Source organism: Tachypleus tridentatus, chromosome 8, assembly GCF_004210375.1.
Source record: "Tachypleus tridentatus isolate NWPU-2018 chromosome 8, ASM421037v1, whole genome shotgun sequence".
NCBI lineage: Eukaryota > Metazoa > Arthropoda > Merostomata > Xiphosura > Limulidae > Tachypleus > Tachypleus tridentatus.
The window spans coordinates 87,634,850-87,656,281 of NC_134832.1; the positions used below are offsets into that span (position 1 = coordinate 87,634,850).

At 31.5% G+C, this 21,432-nt stretch overlaps 3 protein-coding genes across 11 annotated transcripts in view; 1 reads left to right on the top strand and 2 right to left on the bottom strand.

The window, feature by feature from the left end:
* LOC143222867 (protein sprint-like) overlaps positions 1-13,951 on the top strand; it is a 105,468-nt gene extending 91,517 nt beyond the window's left edge. For all 4 annotated transcript variants that reach the window (XM_076449975.1, XM_076449978.1, XM_076449976.1 and 1 more), the window contains 2 exons: positions 4,933-5,007; positions 7,827-13,951. In XM_076449975.1, the coding sequence (XP_076306090.1) occupies positions 4,933-5,007; positions 7,827-7,957 (206 nt within the window). In that variant the 3' untranslated portion in view covers positions 7,958-13,951. The remainder of the gene's footprint in view (positions 1-4,932; positions 5,008-7,826) is intronic.
* On the bottom strand, positions 525-17,327 carry LOC143222869 (uncharacterized). Its single transcript, XM_076449984.1, has 2 exons — positions 14,282-17,327; positions 525-1,089 (listed from the first exon to the last, which is right to left on the bottom strand). Exon 2 carries the CDS (start codon positions 1,070-1,072, stop codon positions 821-823), a length of 252 nt encoding a protein of 83 aa, XP_076306099.1. The 5' UTR covers positions 1,073-1,089; positions 14,282-17,327; the 3' UTR covers positions 525-820.
* Positions 17,328-17,477: 150 nt separating this feature from the next.
* LOC143222868 (chymotrypsin inhibitor-like) overlaps positions 17,478-21,432 on the bottom strand; it is a 30,267-nt gene continuing 26,312 nt past the window's right edge. For 5 of the 6 annotated variants that reach the window (XR_013012545.1, XR_013012546.1, XR_013012544.1 and 2 more), the window contains exon 3: positions 17,717-17,855. Coding sequence is in view for 3 of the 6 variants with exons in the window: in XM_076449981.1 (XP_076306096.1) it covers positions 17,751-17,855 (105 nt within the window). In the remaining 3 variants the exon portion in view is untranslated. Of the gene's footprint in view, positions 17,856-18,979; positions 19,152-21,432 lie in introns of those variants that run through there. The other variant, XM_076449980.1, reaches the window with a different exon arrangement.

The following is a 21,432-nucleotide window of genomic DNA, read 5'->3' on the forward strand; positions in this document are numbered from 1 at the left end:
TTTTTATGTTGAGGCTAGCAATTAATATCAAACCATAAAGAACTTATGCAAAACGTTATGTCTTATCATGACTGTGAGTATTTATAAATGTATGCAGTGAGTGTTCATTGCCAAACATTTTCCAGTCTTTACTGTTACCATCATAATGGAAAAGACATTTCATTCCCTGTAATAATTATCAAATATGAGCCCCTTGATTTACACAAACAATTACATCATTGTAGTATATGTTAGGGATAGATCTATAATAAACACTAACTGTTCAGCTAACCCAGTGGGCATTATGACAGTGGGATGACATTGTATTTTTGTTGGTTGAGGTCAGTCATGATCATAACCAAGAAGCAACATCAATATGACGTTGTCATTCTGACCTACAGCAATGTTGTAATACTGACATTGAAGCGACATCTAGTTAAGGTTGTCAGCCTGACTGTAAATATTGGGATATGGTCAAAAGTTCAGAACCTGACCTTGTATTACTTCAGGGTTCACTATAACTCGCACATTTCACACAATTAATGTTTCATTTACATTTCCTTTTTTTCATGAGTTTAGTAGAGTTTGTTACAGGTGAGTCTGACTGATGGATCCCCTGTTCTGGCTAAGCTGCAGTTTTGAGTCGATTTATTTTCCGTTTCAGAGCTTGAACTTTATTTTTCAGCTTTCTTATTTGCTTTTCTTGCTTCCCAATAGTTCTGTAAGCTTTTCTGTCAGCCCTTCTAACTTTCTTTCTTCCAACTTGTTTCTGATGATTTGAGGGACTGGCCCAGGAAGACCCAGGTGAATGAGGTGATGTTGGTGGGGTTTTCCAGTTTTTCTATTGCTGCAACTTTCTCATTTTCTTTTCTTCTTTGTCTCCTTTGCTCATGTTTTCATTTTCTCCTTTGTCTCTCTTGTTCTGACTTTTGACAGTTTTTCTTATGTCCAAAATATTTTCTTGTGCTTCTCTTTGGAGATATCTTTCTCGTTCTTTCTGCAAATACTGTTGGTATCGTTCTGGATCATCCTTTATTTTCTCTCTATACCTCCTTGTTGCCTCTGCATTTGACTTCTGTTTTTCAGGCAGCATACATCAATGTACAAGATCTGGAATGTATAATATGCCCTTTTAGTGACCACAGCAATAAATTTGTCAGTTTAATGTATAAAATTCTAATATAAATTAACAAATATAAATGTTTCTTCAGCATAATATATATAGACATTATGCTTTTAAAACTTGGCTGCAGATATGAAGCATAGATGACAATGACATAGCCTCATAGGTATAACAACAACCTATGTAAATTAATAGGTTAGTCTTTACCACTATATGCATGTCTTTACCGTTAATGGACCATAATAACGGTAAAGACATGTACCCTATTACACCATGACCTTGTCTTTTATATACTTTGGTATTTGACTTAAAATGAAGATAAAATAAACCTAACTCAGATGTTAAAATTTCACTTTTATGTTAATTTTATTCTTGGAACAATGGTAACATTGGTAAAGACAACCTATTTATATGACAGATGCGTGTAGCATACTTACAGAGAAAAAATATTCAGAACTGGTGTAGAATAGTCTGCTCTGCAGAATACATCATGGCACTTTTTAGCAGTGACATCTTGTGTTACAAATGTAAACCTTACTTTTAACACAGCCTAGTGGCCAGTGAATAACGGTAAAGACAGTTGTTCATTGGAAAAGCAGGACAGTTTTATAGATTTAATATTTAAAATTCTTTTTGGGTATGCTAAAAAGGTTTGTGCATATACAATATCACAATCATGCATATTAAAGATTCATATAGGCAAATATATATATGTAACTTTAATATTTGCCAAAAATGAGTGATCCTGCTTGCTAAGGCTTCAGCTGACCACATAACGGTAAGGAAAAATAATGGATATAAACCACTTACACTGTTTTATTTACTTTGATCCATTAGGTTTGCATTTTTTTTTTTATTTACATTATTACAGGTGTCTTTGTAACAGTTTTATGCTATCAGTATATTCAAATGCAATATAGTATTGTTTTTGTCTTTACCATCATTTGGATGTTTATATGAAAATGGCCCATATGAATTCATACTCCATATAAAAGGGTTCAAATGGTATAATTAACATATGTTCTGTAAATCTAAATTAGGATAATGTTTTATTTAATTCTAAATGTCCTCAATATGTGATGAACCTATTGTATAGTGTGTTTTATTGTGTTGTAAAACTACTAGATGAAATGGTATTTGTATGAATTTTCAACTTGAAAAATCCAAAAAGATATCCTTATGATATGTTTTTAAGAAGCAATCAGAAATACTTACTGTCACAGACTTAATTATAATTAATGTTTATGTTGCTTTAAAACATTTGTAAAAAATGTTCTTTAAAAGCTGTAAACTTACCTTTTTAAAATTAAAAACACTGCATGCACTTTAATAATGTTCACGATGACTGGTGCATGATAGTGAAAGTAACCTTTATTATATCAAAATTATAAGCAAGCCTACTTTTATCTTAAACCTGTTGATCAGAAGGTGTCATTTCATATATGTATTTAGTTTAATCCTATTTTGTAAGTTAAATTTAAAAGGCCCAGTGCAAGCATGGCTTAAGAACAGTTGCCTTGTTGGCAGAATAAAGCTTGGTATGGTCAATTTCAGTATGATCTAACGAAGCCTACCTAATCTTGTTCTCTCTCATTGATGTCGAGAAAACCCACTTGTAGAGAAATATATATGCAAAAACGGCTAGTTTGGGTTGAGAAAATATTTTACGTAGAAGAGCGAACATTTCAACCTTCTTTTTTTGTGAACCTGACAATGACCAGTTAACTTGTGTGTAAAACTTTATTGAACTTTTCTTTTGTGAATGTGTATCACTAAATTTGGTATCAAATTGTAGATGATAATTCTAGTTTTAGTATGAAACATTAGTTAATTTAAGAGTAAAAAAAAAAAAAAAAAACACAAAAGAACCTAAATATCAATTTTTGTGATGTGTGGTATGTTGATTGCAGAATTGGTTCAAACTAGATGTTTGTGATGTCTAAATCAGTCTGATTTCTTACAAATTAGATACTTAAATTACTGACATAATTTAAATTACACTAGAATGTTAAATTACACTAGAACATAGCCAAGACATATTACTTTATAAAGGCCAGTTTTATACTCTTATGTACGGTAACATGAATGCATGTACATTGCATCATTTCAACTTTAGTAATGTCAACCAGGGACAGCTGAAATGTCAACATAAGAATAATATATAAAATGTATAATTTTATAAGTTTTAAGCTATTTAGGCTAAACATTCATGTTTTTCAGATTAACCATTTTAGAAAGGAAAAAAAGTTAAATTTTTTGTGATTGTTACAAGGCCAGTCAAATCAACAGAACCCATACAAAGGAATCTGATACTTAAAATAACATAAGTATAAAGTTATTTTCTCAAAATAATGTTTGGTAATTATCTTGGATATAAAAAAATTTTGTGTATGAAATTTGAAAACGTTTTAATGCATGAAAGTATTTTAATCTTAAAATAAAATAACCTTGCTTGTTGGATACTCAACATTTGAAAAGAAAAAAGTCACAAAAAACATTACTGAAAATGTCTTTAATAAATAAATCTGATATTTTTCATACAAATGCCTTATAATGCTTACTGATAATCTGCAAAATTTCTTTACTGTATGCTTGTTAATTCAGAAGTTACAGCATAAAAACTATAACAAGAACAAAATGATTGAGGTCATTCCATGGGACCAAGCCGGTGTCGAGAGGGTTATTTCGTTCTTAGTATGGGCTCGTATTACTGTTATCCAATAATATAAAACTGACCTTTAGTTTTCAGAAAGTGACCCATCTTGGCTGTGTTTTAGTGAACTAGTATTTGGTAAAATAGACTTGCATTTCAATTACTATAAATTGTACGTGTACATGAATTGTTACTATTTACAAAAGTTTTTAAACTTATTTCTCTTGAAGCATAGATCAGTAAATAAAGAAATAAAGCACACAGGTATCTCTTCCAGTTATGGCCTTTGTGCTCATTACTGCTTGTCTTAGCTTGCTAAACCTTTTTTTTTAGGTTTTATATGTACATATGAATAACCAAAACATTATAAATACTCTGTTACCATAGAATTCCATTATAATTTGTGAAGTTGAATAACTAAGCTGCATTTGTATCTATAATAATAATAAAAAAGGAAGGTTTTACTTGATAATGGCTGAGAAAATCACTTGTGGGACATTCTAAGCTTCTGATTGATTGTTCACATGTCATACATATAAGTGTATATGAGGGGTGTTTTCCAAAAATGGAAAGAGGTGAGAAGGGGCCATTGCATCTGATTCACTTAATATAGTGATAGCTCAGCAAATAGAAAAAATGTTATTTCATATCTTAGCTTGTCAATATTGGTAATTTGAGTTCCTGATTGATAGAAAACTATAGATTTTGTATTTTGACATCACAAACACCTACTTTGAACCAGTGCCACATTTAACATACCATATGACACATGAAAATTGATATTTAAGTGTTTGTTTAATATTTACTTTTATATTAAGAAATTAAATAATGTATGTTAAAATGTAAGTTATAATTTACAATTTGATACCAAACATAAGGAGATAAATTCATAAAATAGTAGTTAAATAAACCTTTTGAATGTTAGTGAACAAATATGATGACATGGCCTTTGACCCATAACCTGTCTGGAAAGGGCAAATGTATTTAATAAACATTGTATACTTGTTTGGATGTTATTTGACCTGCTAACTCGGATCTTTCATTAAATAGAAATGTGGTCTCCATAAAAACTCCAAATAGATTGATGAATTCCTATAAAATTGTTAAAATAATTTTTTTCTCTAAAACAATATGTATGAGATAAAAATCAAGTTATGCTTATGATTTATTTTTATAGGCAGAATGGCAGCTTCAAAATTCTGTGTCACTAATCCACAAGATTATGGCTTATTTAAATTAGTTGGAGAAGTAGGTAAGTATCAGTTTTTTTTTCATCATGATACAATTATTGTGTAATCTATACACTGAACTTGAAATTACTTAGGTTGACATTATGAATTATTTCAATTATACTTTATTTATGAAATTCTGAAGTTGCCCAGATACAGAGTTTTGCTTTGATCTGTGAATAACTTTTGAGCTTATTGTTTTTGATTTGAGTTGTACTGAAGGTCTATGTACATTAATTTGTATGAGCTACTTTTATATGAAGGGCTAGTTATATTTTGAAAAATGTGTTCATATTTGTACCAATTTTGCTTGTAAGTTGGGCTGATTATGGTCTGTGCAGAAAGTTGTAATCTTGTACTTATGAGCAAGTAATATTGTCTGGCAAGACATTTGATTTTACCTTTAATCTTAATACACATAATACTTTGTTTAGTAGATTAGCTCATATTAATAAAAATCTATATTCAGAAAATAAGAATTAAAAATGTTAAAATACTAGAAATAATAGTTCTAACACTTGAAATCATGGAATGCCAGCTCTTGGTCCAACATGTGGTGTTCCTTGACTGTGAACCTGAAGGTTCATGGTTTATATTCTGCATTGTGGGGCTATTAGTGTGCTCTAAGATTTGATATAAGAATATTCCAAGTATATCCAGTGGGTGCTATAATATATCAATAAATATCATAATGTGTGTGTAATGTATTAATTATTCCTAGACAATTAAACTCAGTACTATAAACAATGAATTTAATATTAATTAAAAATACCACAATATAATTGAACTTGATGTTACGAATAATATTCTTGAAAGGGTGGAGATTAGGTTTTTTACTTTGTAGAATTTTTTACAAAATTATCTGGGTGGTGTACTTCTACTTTTTAAAGTTCATTAATAAGAGTTACTGCCTTCCCATAACTGACTGCAGGCAGTGAAAAACAGAGTTGATATGTTGTGGGTTCAAGCACTCAACTCCTAACCCTTAAATGATTCTCCTTAGTTGCTGACAAGTTTTTCAACACCATCTGAATTTTGCCTGATAGATTGAATAGCTTCATTGCATTTGGCACTATGACCACAGGCATTATCTTTTATGACTTAAGGACAGTAGTAAGCTAAAGGAGGCATGCTTGGAAATTTGATTATACACTCTTGTGCAAATTAATTGAAACAAATGGTCATTTTACAATATTTTCAGCATGGAGGCTGGTGTAGGCTAGCTGCACCTGCTGATTTCCTTTAATAGTTATTTTTTCACATAGATGGCGTCATTATCTGTGTTTTGCAGTATGGTCAATCTATTTTTGGGGTATATTACGAAAGTTTTAGGAATATTACGTCATTCGAAATTGCATTAGAAGGGCAAGGAGACCAGTCAAAAAACAACTTCTTACCAACTCAATGAAGAAAAAACTGTATCAGTGGGGTCTGAAATACAAGAACTGGATGCAAGAACAATAGAGGAAGGTGTTATTCAGTGATGAGACTCATTTCTTTGTACAGGGTCAAAGAAGTATGCATGTTCGCAGATCTCCAGGTGAGAAACTTTGAGAATCTCACATCAATCAGTTCATAAAACATCCCTTGAAGAAGATGTTTTGGGGCTTTTTCAGCTACTATGGCGTTGGAGGTTTACATATCATTGAAGGTATGATCCGAGGACCACAGTACGTCGAAGTTTTGCAGAGAAGAGTCGTTCCAGAATTGAAAAAGAGATTTTCAGATGGATCTGGCCTTTTCCAGCAAGATCTGGCTCTGTGCCACACATCGAAACTTGTGAAGAATTTTATGACTACAATGCGAATAAAGATGCTGGACTGGCCTGGAAACTCTCAGGACTTAAATCCTATTGAAAATCTTTGGGCAATTTGTAAAGAAAGACTTCAGGGAAAAGACTGTATTACAGAAGATAAGCTAATTGAGACCATAATTGAGGTGTGGTACTTCAATTCAAAAATTAGTAAATATTGCAGTCAACTTGTGGACTCGATGTCAAAGCGGATTAATGATCTTCTGAAAAATAAAGGTGGTCATATCATGTATTAATTTGTGAGTAATTTTTGGATTCTCAGAAATAAAATGCAAAAAATTGAAAAAAATCATAATTTTCTGTCTTGTTTCAATTAAGTTGCACAAGGGTGTATTGTGTGCTGCCTTTATTTTTTGTATAGCAATTGTTTAATCATAACCCCCTCTCCTTCCCAAGTCTAAGTAATACTTTTTCATTCAGTTTCTAACAGTGGCCAAAACAAGGATATATATGCACACACTACTACTAGAGAAAAAAAAAGCACCAACCAAGAATCAGATACAAGTATTGATTATTTTAGTAAATAGATTCCAAATGCATCATGAATGTAGGGAAACACTAATGTGAATTGATTTCAATCTTCTCAATTTCTTTGCATGTTTTATTTAGTTTTTACAACAATGTATATTGGAAATTAAAGTTGTAGTGGAATTTTGTGTTTGTTCATTTGATACATTAAGAATAACAAGCCTTATCATGATTATTTGAGGAATCTGAGGGAAAGTGACAACTGTAATTAATGAAAACTGTACAGTTAGATATTTTTTCTTAAGATTCAGTAAATTGTCTTGATTTTAATGTTGAATTGTGAATATGTACATGGAAAAGTTTAATTTAATAAGTATCAAGGAAATGGATTAAATTGAAGATGTTGAATTATCATTTCAAGATGCACATTATGAAAAACACAAGTCTGTATAGTGTTTTTGAAGATTGCTGGATAGAGAATTGGTTGTGGTTAAAAGAGCTCATATGCTTGAAATAAGGATTCATTCCAAGGTGCTAAACAGCATCTTTGTTTATTTTTAGAAACCAAGCTAGAAGGAAGTGAATGTCCACAGACTATGAAAGCTGAGGGAGTGGTTAGTGGTCAGGAGAGTTTGTTTATATATAGACGCTGTGATGGCAAATTTGTGTGGCCTTGCTGGTCAAAGTTTTAATGAGTTCTGTGAGCCTGTTACTTAAGACATTAAGAAATGCTCAAAATGCTGATATTTTGCTAGTTTGTTGGACTGGCTTTTTTATGTATCAATTGTATATTAGATTTATCTATATTTGTGATAACTAATAGCTTAACAATAACTGACATTAGTAATTTCATGCTGGTATAAGTAACTGTATTAACTTGTTATACATGACTACTGGGTTTACTTGCAGTGGTTGACATGTTATGATTCTCTGTATCTAACTAAAATACTTCATGGTAAATTAAACATATCTTTCTGTACTCCATTGTGAAACATGCTAGTTAGCAATAGCTAATGAAGTGACCTACTGAAAACACTAGTTTTTGAGCAGAGTTAGCTATTCTCAAATACATGTATATTTCTTATATGAATATGAAACTTGATAGGAATAGTCAGCTATCAGCTAAACAATCTCAAATCACACTTTTTGAAGTGAAAGAGAGCTTAAAGATGGGTTTTGTGAGTAGCTATCATCCCTTTATGTACTAACAACATTATATAAAAGTACGTTATTTAGTTTACTGCATGTTTTATGGTTAATTCTTTATTAGGTTCTATTTCTATTTGAACTTAACATTATACATTATCTTCATATGTGAAAAAATATTTTTTTATTCCCTTGTATGATATTTTGTTAGAACATTATCTAGGTGTATGTACTTATTCTTTTATCTTGACTTAAAAGTATGTAATTAAAATATATGATGACAGTAGTTAAAATCTTGGTTAAAAAAAAACCCACAAAATCTAAAACACAGCTTAATTGTTAAACGAAATAAAAACGTTAACCTAGTTTTGTATATTAAAGTTCATAGGATTACTTTGAATAGGATGATGATGATAAATTTTTTCACTTTGTGATGTTTGCTTAAAAGCTGTGTCAACTTGTGTAATTTCAGGAAGTTTTTGCTTTGATAGAAAATTTTGTTTTAAAAAAAAATGTGTTGAGCAACTAAGAAACATTAATAACATTTTATTCAATTATTATAACGTTTTATGTAATAAAATAACATGCATTTGTTTTGTTTTTATATTTTAATATTGGCAGCTAAAATGATGATAGTACACTTGATCAAAGTAAAGCAAGTTAAATTTGAAGTGTGTTTTTAAATTCCTCACACATCTCCAGGGCTGTTCACAGTTTATCTTAGCAATTTATGCGAAATAATCGCTTCTTTCCAGTAAGGTATTTGATCTTTTTTTTTAAAAAAAATAATGTATACATTTTTTATATAAATAAATATTAAGCTAGTGTTGCAAGATGAAACTGATTTAAAACTGTTCTGTTGGCTCATTTTCTATTTTTCTCAATTTAAAGATTATGGGAAGAATTAATTTTCTGATATTAAAACCTTGTAGATATTCTGTGAAAATGAAATCAAACTAATCTTACTTAAGAATGAGTGTCTTTGTTTTGTCATGTTTGATTCAAACATCTTCAGGTAGTAATAATAATAATATAATAATAATGTTAGCAAACAAAAAAAGAGAATCTTTTTTTATGCATATTTTGCAGCTTTGAGAATTTTTCTGTTTTGACATCTTTGACAAGAAAATGGATAAAAAGTTTAAATAAAAATGTCTTCCTGAAAGTGTTTTGATTTTACCAAAGATCTATGAATCTATAACAAAGTTAGTTTTTGTATACACTAGTCTTTTAATGTTGGAATTGTGTAATAGGATATCTACAGACAAGAACTGTCTAAAATGAGTTGAAGCTGGTGTTTCTAACAATTTTAGATTAAAATATCATATATAACTTCAATATCAAAAAGAACAAAATATACAGTACTGTTATTTTGTAAGAATTAACATACATAAGTATTTTGTATTGGAAATTTTGTGTGTGTTGATGATAAAAACTAAGTAGGCAACAGATGTAAAGCATATTTTTGTAAAATTGTTTGAAAGCTTTGTGATATGAAATTGATAAACCATCCTGCTGCTGTTCCAGTTATTGTAATAATATTAGTATCTATCTTCATAAATCAACTACTTGCATCTTTTTAGTAGCTGCAGTTTGTTGTTTTTACAGATATGAGTGTTAATAGGTTAGTGCTGAGATGTTGCTTTCTTGTTTTGTTTTTAGTCATTGCAAAGTTGATACATGTGTTGTAATTCATGTAATGACTAATTGTATGTTTGGATCAAACTTGTTAATGCAATTCTAAAGCATGTTCCAATTGGATGCATTAAGATTTACTACTTTTACTGTTAGTATATGTTTATTAAATATTTTGTTTGTAAAGATATAAAAGATTGGTGAAAGACTTTAGTGTGATAACGATATATATGGAGATAGCACCAACCATACTTAAAAATCATAAGGTATAAGTAGAATTATCAGCTTGAATTATCTCAAAGTTAATAAAATTGTTTTATTAAGTTTCTTTGAAATTGTATTTAGCTTGTATGGAATTCCAAAAAGCTTAGTATATGGATGGAAAGGACATGCTTTTGTGAATAACTTGTGGTGTGCCTAATCTTACAGAGTGAAATAAATTTTCAGATGTTTTAAATAATTCCATGCTTTCTCTTTCTAGACATGTGTAATGTAGTTGCTTCAGTATTTTTTATGGAAGGACTTGTGATTGTTGCTATCAAAGTTGAAGAATATAAAATATAGTTTTGTGACCATATTCTTTTACCTTTATCATACTGTATCTTGATATGTTTATGGGTAACTGTTAACCCCTTAATTTGGGGCTGATTCCCAAAAAGTGCACTTTTATCTCCTAAAAAAATGAAATTTAAAATTTGATCTTTTTCTAGATTTTTTTTCTCAATACTCATCTAGTACACTAGTTGTGTTTTTACTCAATGTACGGTACTAAAGTGGAAAACTCGAGGACATGTGAGGGTCCTGATTGCGATACTGTTGGGTAAATGCACTTGTCACACCAAATGTTTATAAACGTTGAGTCTGGTAAATTGGATTTTAAGAGGATTAAACAGATTTTTTTGTCCAGTCTTATCTCTTGTTAGTGCCAACATTGTTCCTTTTAATTAAGTTAGAATGAAAATATGCTATTCAACAGATATTTTTACAAGGAGAATTAACTTAAAGTATGAGATATCTAATTGTTTTTATGGTTGTAGCAAGAATATAGAGAAACATTAAAATGCTCTTTTTTTCATAGTTAGTTTTTTGAATGTTATTTTTATGCCTATTCTATTTTTCATAGTTTCTTCTCAAACTTCTGAGCATTTTACATATGCGTTTAAATTCACTTGCCTTTCTAATGAGCTTAAAGCTGGTAAAGTAGTTTTCAGATCGATCTTTGCTGTAGAAAAAAAATACAAACTGCTGTTTTCTTTTAGTAGATAGCTTTGTATAAATGTCTATGCACCAAGTTCTTGATAAGACCAGTATATATATCCTGGTAAAGAAAGATGACTTTCATGTTATTAATAGATGGTATATTTTTCTAGTATGTTAAGAAAAAAAGTTAGGTTTTCAGTTTTATTTCACTTCTGATCTTTAGACTCCTTTATAAATTAAATGTGAGACTTAATGAAGTGAAATATCATTGTATTTAATTAAAATATTGCCAAAGAATTTCAGTATACCTTCTCTGTTCTTTGTAAAACAAATAAGACTTTTTGAGAAAAAATAAACCATATTTTAACACTAGAGATGTTTCAGCATACAGAGTATTTTCTATTTCCATGTTGGTAACTCATAATGCTTGTGTTCTTTTAGTGGACATATTTACTGGGTACAACTAATCAATAAAGTGTTATATGCTTATATGGCATAGTTAGCTGTACCATAGTTACAGTGACTTAACATTCCATGTTGTGTCTGATTACTGTAGTAGAATGCTACATCCTTTCTTCATTTTAATTAAAAAGTTTACATTGGGTGGTCTGAGAATTTTATTTTTTTCTGTTTAGCCTTTAGTCACATGCCATTGATTTTTTTCATCAGGTTTCTTTTTTGTGTTCAGTAAAGTTTTTAAAGAAAATACTTACTGTGTATTTGTGTTCTCCATGTTGGTTTGTCTTTATAATAAAACACAGATGTGGCATTCCAAATGATGATTTGTTCAGCAACAATGTGTGTATAGTTTCTCTTAAATTTAAGTTAAAAGTCAACAAAAGTGCAAATTGTTTGGCAAAATATTTAAAGACTAAAAAAAAATACTTTCAAATAAAATGTTGGTTTAGTAATTTTGAGTTTTTCAAACATTCAGTACTGATATATTTCTTTCCTTTACATATGTTTTCTGCATATTAGGATTACAGTTAATTTTAAAACCAGTTTACTTGGTGTTCATTTCAAGAAAGTACTATCATCTTTTGCTTCTGTGCACTCAGTTGCAAAGTCTAGTATAGATGGATTTAAATGCTTAAATGGTGGACATTTAAGCTCCCTAAGTTTGAGCTGAAACTTTCTCTTTATGACAAAGTAGCACAACTGATTTCACCAAAGATTTTTCAGATTTCATAAGTAGTTTTTTTAACACTTCTGTGGTGTAACAGAAAGCTTCAAAACACACGTTTATTCTAGGTGAAGTTAATATGATCAAGATGTTTAATGTAACCTTGTTATAGCTAACACTACTTATATTTCTAGTAAAGATGTTTTACTGACATCTACGACTTGAATATTTATGCATCTATTTGAACAATACTAACTACATCTGTAATTAAAATTTTTTGTAATAAATGAATTTTAAAATATTGGTAATTTCTAAAGTTGAATAACTCAGTCATATTAGACTATTTATTTTCACTAATTATCAAAATATTCAAGATTCATAAAGAATGTAAATGTCAGTGAGACAGTAAATGAAACAGCTACACTTTTTGTTTACTAACATAAAGAGTGCATATATATTTTAATTTCTTTCTGAATTATTATTATTATTAAAAACAGAATTTTTCATACTGCCCCACTCTTGAGATTGTATTACTACTGGTTCATAGTAATGCTAAAACCTGTGGTTGCATCCAAAATAACTTAAGGTACAACAGTTGTGTATCGTTACACTGTTGTTTAGTTACTTTTGTGATAAGTAAAAAGGTCTGAAAAATAATACTGTGGATAGTTAAATGTTTTAGTGTAATTATCTGAATACAATTGAACTGTATGTATCTGATATTTTACAGGCTTGAAATTTTATGCAAAATGTTTTGACTTTTAATGTAATTAGCTTCAACCTCTTTTGGATAGAAAAAAATGGTTCAGTCCAGTTAGAATTCTTCCAGAAGTGACAATTATCATAAATATTCCATGTTGTATATTTATTCACTGTGAATAAATACAAAACATGGAATAGTACTTTGGTATCTATCATAATCTTTCTTGTATTCTGTTTCACTAGTTGCATCTGTGTGAGTTTAAAAATTTGTGGATGATCCTTTCCAAAAAATTGTATTTTAAATTGTTTTCTTAACTATAAGTCAAATTAAGTGCTAATATGAAAGAAAATGATAATTATCACAATTATTAGAAACGGTATATATATTTTAAAAACGTTTAATTTACTAACCATCAAAGTTGTCTATTACTGAAAGAAGCAAAAACAAAAATATTAATATAAGCTGTTTGATATTTTGTTGTTAATTATTACAATTAAACATTCCTTTTATTTTTCTTGATTTTTATATTTAGTTCTTTTTTGTTTCACTTTCAAGTTTATATTGCCACTAGCGATTTTATTTGTAACATGTTACTATTTTCAAGTCGTCTCCAAAGGATACAGTTGTTTACTAAAACAAGACTAACAGTTTTCTAAGTTGTATATTAACTCTAGGATTACTACTAAAAATATTTGTTTTTTAGAATTATTTCATTTATTAAAAGTTATTGATTATAATTTGAGTTCTGTTATTATCTTTACGTAAAAGATGTAATACCTTTACACAAAACCTTTTCGCAAAATTATGAGGGTATGTGTGCAGTCAGTAACAGTTGTAGAAATGTATCCATGTGTGGATAATTAATATAAAAGTTTATGCACTTCTTGTGTCAAAAGTGTCATCACTTTTTAAAATTTCCTATGTGATTATAACTTGCTTTTGCTATAATTAAAATTACCTTCTAATCAAAAGCAAGATAACCATAGATATAACTAAAAATCGACTCTGCATTGTGCGTAACAAATTAAATTGTTTGAATGGTTAGGCGCACTCACCACAAACAATAATTTCGACCATAATATGCGAGGTCCACCCAGCTAAGGAGAATATTTGATTTCACTTGTATACTAATGTAACAGTGGAAGTTAAACATAATAAAAACATATATATTAAACATTCTAATTAATACAGTTAATAAAAGAAACTCACCAATGTAATAATAGCGTTAATATATATCATGGTACACACAAACCTTTCGTCAGGTTAAAGTAATATTTAACTTGCCCTCTATGAAGAAGAGAGACACTTGGAGGAGTAATGTATTAATGGCTGCATAAAAATATGTAAAATTCAATGTAATGAAATATAATTGCACAAGAATGTCAAAATAAACGCATTCATAATAAGTTTTACTGAAACAATGAAATATAGTTATACGGATGTCAATTAACCACGTACGGTTTACAATAATTTAATTATTTGCGTTAGAGAGGTCAGGCATGGTCAAATGGTTAAGGCACTCGACTCGTAATCTGAGGGTCGTAGGTTCGAATCCCCGTCACACCAAAAACACTCGTCCTTTCAGCCGTGGGGGTGTTATGTGTCGTCACTATTCATTAGTAAAAGAGTAGCCCAAGCGTTGAGAGGGTGGTGATAATTAGCTACCTTCTTTCTAGTCTTACACTGCTAAATTAGGGACGGCTAGCGCAGATAGCCCTCGTGTAGCTTTGCGCGAATTTCAAAAACAAATAATACGTTGGAGAAGTATTTAGCAGAGTATATTAATTAAACAAGTAAAAATATTCAATAAATGAGTGATTATTGGTATAGCTATTTTTTGTCTCGTTTTGTATACACTTGGAATTTACTGATTGTTTATTGTAATGTCTACAATAAGATCAGGTTCAACAAATTCAGTGTGTAATGAATTAACTCTGTTTAAACCTTAATTTTAATTAGTCGTAGAACATAAATACTGAAAATCGAATTAATTTCTGCTGATTATAAAATTGTAGTTTTAAAAGGAAAATATCAGTGTTTACAAGGATGGTTGGTTAACTACAAATGTGAAATGTTCAATAAATTTTTAGTATTTTTTTATATTTGATAAATTACTGTTGCAAGTAAACAAAATATTTTAATGGTAATAAGATATGGAAAGACTTAAAATTATTCACCTTCAGTTTTGTCTGATAGTTTCTAAATCTTTAGATGTTTAATGGAAAACAAGGATCTGCAAAGCTGAATTTTTGCTCACTCTTCCAATTTCTTTATTTATACATAAAGTGTTAATTTTATCACACAGGTTTGAAAACCGAGAAAAAATGAGGTAATATTAGGCTAGCAAAGGTGCCACTTTGACTGTCTTGCTGAATCTGTAAAAATTACACTGTACTAAAACATAACTGGGATGAATCTTTGCATATAAAAGACGCTTCTTTGCTTAAACCTTACCTCAAACAGACGTTCCTTAAGGTATGATACCTTGGGCTTCAGCTGATTTACCCTTAGTGTTGTTGTTTAAAACTCGTAACATAGGCAAATTAGTATGTAGAATTGGTGAGCTTTTACCTCTTTACGAAAGCCTTTATCAACGCACGTTGGAGACTCTATTAAAAGGGCTGAGACTCCAAAATAAAAGATTTTTGTTGTTTTTTATCATGGAGAAAAGTCCGTGTATAATGCTACATAGCGTTAGTGTTGTCAAGCAAAAACATTCTTTGAGCAACTGGAAAGTTTAGTGCTGAAATACACATTTATGCTCTTTCCTACATTGAATTATTTCTGTACTAAATCATGTTGGGTTATTTCAATATTATGAGCATGCAACTTGCAATAACAAAAACATATTCTATATTTATTGTAAGACCAGGCTTATGGCATTCGAATAGAGTGCTGACAGTTTTCATATATTTTTCCTGTAAAAGGGACCTGCAGTTGGTAAATATCATGTCCGGTAGTTGCTACGGTCTTAACAATTTTGTGGTCCTATCACCCAAAGTATTTTTGTGACAAATATTGAAAGACTAAATTTTACTTAAGATGTTCCTCAGATTTCATTATTCATTGTAAGTTTACGAAGGAAGTCCAAAACGTTCATATTTCCTCGATCACAACAGTCACATCATTTGGTTCTACCCAGCTGCACTGATTTTCCTCAAAATTTTGGAACGTGCTGAGTAATTGTAATAATACAGTGATTCAACACTATCACAATATCTTGTTCCAGTGGATACAACCATCATTGGTCTGACTAGTCGTGTGTACAGTAATATTACCCTTGGAGTGCATACTTAACATTTTTATGAATACAGATACACACACACATAGCATATATATGCTATTTTCAACAAGGGTGGAATCATTGTTTCATTTTTTTTCAACGGCTATTGTTGGAATCTGACTAGTCTAAATCCTAGATACCATACATACTCATAGTTATGTTGAATAATCTCCAAATATATTCATAAAAAAAATTACATCAGTATTTCTCGAAGTTGGAATTCTGAAAGGCAGGTCATTGTTTGTTTGTTTCTGAATTTCACGCAAAGCTACACAAAGGCTATCTAAGCTAGCAGTTCTTAATTTAGCAGTGTAAGACTAGAGTGAAGGTAGCTAGTCCTCACCATCTACTGCCAACTCCTAAACTACTCTTTTACCAACGAAGAGTGGGATTGACCGTAACCTCTAACACCCCCTCGACTGAAAGGACGAACATGTTTGTTGTGACTATTATAATTTGTTGGAAACCAATATTATACTAATGCTGTTAACCAGTACTGCATTTGGTAAACATGAAACGAAACTGAGTTGATACCGTTAAATAAAAACGCGGTTATATTATGAACTGAATATTTTAAAGCATTGTTAATTCGTAATGACATTGTAATTTTATGATCATTGTAACAATATTAACTCTTCTTCTTGTTTATTTATTACATGTTTGTACTTTTCAGAAATGCACAGGTGTTTCCAGTAGAATGTCATCAGGCAAACCATTTCAAGTGAAAATACCGTGCGAAAATTTTTGGATAATAATCGCCGTCCAAGTGTCTTAATAATTCCAATAATTCATGACATAAGTTAGGGAAGCGGAGCGGTAAAAAGTAACGAAATATATTAGTCCCAGCAAATTGTCTCAAAATGATATTTTATACGTTATAGTATCTGAGTATCCTTCTTAAAAACTAACAAAAGTTACATCTATTTTACACACTCTCTACATCCACCAATCATTTATGATGTCAAAATAGAAAGAGTAATTACTAACAGCTACAGTAAAAGTGTTAGAATAAAGACTATTTATTCCTATTGTGATCGTAACAGAAGCATTTACAAAACACGTGAAACGGTTCGTACGCAATTATGTAATTTTCAGCCAATAGCGAATAGAATTTGAAACAGATTTTAAATTATATTATTAAACGATATTTATTGGTACACACGTGGTAAAAGTACAACTTAGAGTTTCGATAAATGGTTAAAGATGGAAGTGTTGCAAAAATTCAGTTTAATAATACATATGTTATTATTAAAGGCAAGAGGCGTTTTCAACCGGAAGTTGGACATGCATGCTTGGGAATACAGTTACCATTCGGACCTCTAACAAGCTCATTCTTACAGAAGCATCCAGTAATACACTGCTGTGTGCAAAATATCTGTTGCTGTAAACGATTCCTCAAGACGTCTGCACACGTATAAATACCACAGGCAGATCCACAGGACAAGTAAATTTCATTGGGTCGGGCACACAATTTCTCATGTTTAAGATGAGCACTGTGACCTATTGAAAGGAAATAAAAAGTTAGTTTTACTTTATTTAAAATCTGGCTCCTAAATAATGGTATGTTGTATACTGTAAAATTGCAAGAACACAATAAAGAACCAAAAATAATTCTTAGTATGTATACTATTAGTAAACCTTAGTACTACACATGTTTATTTCTTAGTTCTCCAAATAGAAATGTTTTTGCTTTGCTTTTAAATAAGATATAAATCATCACAAGTTTTGATGACCACGTGAGTCGAACAATTTAGGACGACTTTGCGTGACATGTTTCATCTGGTCCATCACTACTACTATGCCTGTTTTTTGTTTTTTATTGGAGTTTAGGTCTTATAGCTCCTTCAAAATTTATGAATTGTCACATCAAAGACTAATGTAGCAGGTACTATGATTTGCACTTGCCATAGGTTTTCTGGTTTCACTTAATAGGTAAAGATTAAAAGGTAATTTAACATACACTTAAGCTAGTAAAAATGATTTCAAAGTTACACAAGGACGATAAGCGCATAATAATCCCCAATCTATAACTTCAAATTATTGGGGTGTTCTTGACTGACAGACTAATAGATTTAACAGTCCTCTATGAAGCACCCACAGCCCCAGGGAAAAGTAAGGTTTTGATATAACATTAAGCGAACATTTTATTCTGAGATTTAACCGTTCCAACAGCTAACTATTGGGTAACGTTCAGTCCAACACAACAGCAGACAAAAACGACAAAAGTTTAAAGCCGGATGTGGCCTAACGTTTAGTCTGTTAGACCGTGATTCAAAGGTTCTCGATTTGCGGCACGTTGTTGTTAAGCCCCGTTGTTAAGCCGTTGTTACTCTATAACAGTGAAGGTTAAATCTCATTGTTCCTTTTGAGTGGAAGCTGTTGACTATTTATTTCTTTTTAGTATGTTAGTTCAAAATTAGGAACGGCCAGCGCAGATAGCCCTTGTGTAGCTTTTCAGGGAAATTCTGAAACTAACAATAAAGATATATATTTATTTGTATTTTAGTTAATTTTATCAGCAAATCTTAACACGTGAAAATAATGTGAAAGATAATTTTTAAATACATTATGGTATAAGTACATTAAATTTTCCTGTTCCAACAGTTAATACATAAAACACTTACCATGAGCTACAAACATCACGATAACTATAGACAGGAATGTACTAAAAGATTTCATTTCGTAGTTGTTCTTTACCAGGTTTCTTCCTGACAGACCAATTTACATATAACAGTTATCTGTATCAGAACAGGAAACGTCTGTCTTTTTATACTAATTACATAGGCCTAACCCTGCTACTTGAATTTGCCAATAGGGTTACGCAATTTGTTAAATTAACTGGAAACCAGTTTACAATTTCAAAATCGTGTGCAAGCAATTTTTAAGAAAACACAAAACTGTTTTTGTCATCACTTCAGGTCCGGTTTTTGCTCAGTTCTAAATTATTCTCTTTTCTTTGTTAAGCATGACACTGAGTTGTACACCTAAACTAGCAAGCATAGCACAAGCAATGACAAGACAGTGGTACCTCGGTTCTCGAACTTAATCCGCTCCAGAAGGCTGTTCGAAAACCGAATCAATTTTTCCCATAAGAAATAATGTAAATTAAATTAATCCGTTACAGACTTCCAAAAATTACGTATTATGAAGCATTTTAAGCAAAAATATTGCTTATTTATACCTGTATAATAATACTTGCATGCATAAAGTCAACAACAAAAACTGTAAACACAATAAAAAAACAAATGAAAATTTCACTGCACTTTACCTGTGCTGAGGAGAGCTGATGGCGTAAGTGAAAGGTGGTGAGGAACGTGGAGAGTAGGAGGGTTATTATTGTTTGGAAGGGGAATCACCTTCCATAAAAACGTCAGGTAACTCTCTCTCTGGGGTTCTTTCTCTTTTCTGTCTCTTTGCACCACTACAACCTGCTTGAGACTCACTGGACCTATTTCTCACTAAAAACGTGTCTAATGAGGTTTGCTTACGCCTGCATTTTAAAATGTTTCTGAAGTAAGACATGGCATTGTCATTGAAAAGGTTTATGCTGCGGTTTGCTACAGCTTTGTCAGGGTGAAATTTTTCCACAAAACTTTGTAACTCTTCCCATTTTCCACACATTTCTTTGATTAGTGAACTAGGAACATCCTCCCTTCCCTCCTCCTCATCTGAAGACACTTCCTCAGTTGCCTTCTGTTGCTGCTCCTTCTCAAGGTCTTGGAGTTCTTCCGTGATGAGCTCAGTGTTGCGGTCTTCCACCAACTCTTCCACATCATCACCACTCACATTCAAGCCCATACACTTGCCTAGTGCGACAATATCCTCGACAACAGGCTCAGCCTCAAATCCTTCAAAGCCTCTATCTGCTACTGAGTCTGGCTACAATTTCTTCCAGGCTCAGTTCATGGTCCTCAAAGACACTTCCCTCCAGGCTTTGTCTATGATCCTCAAGCAATGGAAGATACTAAAGTGATTTTTTCAGAACTCTCTGAGGGTTAACTCTGTGTCAGAGGTCACTTCAAAGTACCTTTGAAACAGTGCTTTGGTGTAGAGTTTCTTAAAGTTTGATATGACTTGTTGGTCCATGGGCTGAATGAGAGGAGTTGTGTTAGGGAACAAGAGCTTCACTGTAACGAAAATGTACTTCTCCACCAACCTGTCCTCCAAGCCTGGTGGGTGAGCAGGTGCATTGTTCATCACAATAAGGGCCTTGAGTGGCAACTGTTTTTCCGTGAGGTAATTCTTTACACTTGGGGCAAACACTTCATGAACCCACTCCATAACAAAATTGCCTGGTTACCCATTCTTTATTATTTGCCCTCCACATGACATTTAGTTTACTTTTCAGGACATTATATTTCTTAAAAACCCTCGGGTTCTCAGAATGGTACACAAGCAAAGGCTTAAGTTTTAAGTCCCCACTTGGATTACTACATGACAATAGTTTAGCCTGTACTTCATTGGTTTGTGTCCTAGCAGTGACTTCTCCTCCTTGGTGATATAGGTCCTCTTTGGCATTTTCTTTCAAAAGAGGTCTGTCTCATCACAGTTGAACACTTGTTGGGGATAAAATCCTCAGCTTCTACATAGTCCTTAAATTCCCTAACAAATTTATCAGCAGCGTCTTTGTAGAACTGGCACCCTCACCATGTCTCACCACACCATGTATGCCACTTCTCTTCCTAAATTATTCAAACCACCCCCTACTAGCCTTAAAGGCATAATTCGTATCAGCACTCGTTCCAGGGGTGTTTTTCAGGAGGTCAGCATCCAACTGCTTTACTTTCTCACAAATGATGGTCTCAGAAATGCTATCACCAGCTAACTGTTTTTCGTTTTCCCAAATCAACAACAGTTTTTCTACCTCTTCCATTGTTTATGATCTTTGTTTCGTGAGCACTGTCACTCCTTTGGTAACATCAGCTCCTTTGATGACCTCTTTATTTTTCAGTATGGTGCAGACTATAGACTTCGCCATATCAAACTGTGTATCAAGGTCAGACATGCGAACACCACTCTCATACTTCGCTATGAGATCTTTTTTCACCTCTATTGCGGCTCTAAGAACTTTTCTTTT

What these genes read in the sequence shown, in the direction of transcription:
- LOC143222869 (XM_076449984.1), bottom strand. Translation starts at nt 1,072, where the DNA reads ATGCTGCCTGAAAAACAGAAGTCAAATGCAGAGGCAACAAGGAGGTAT.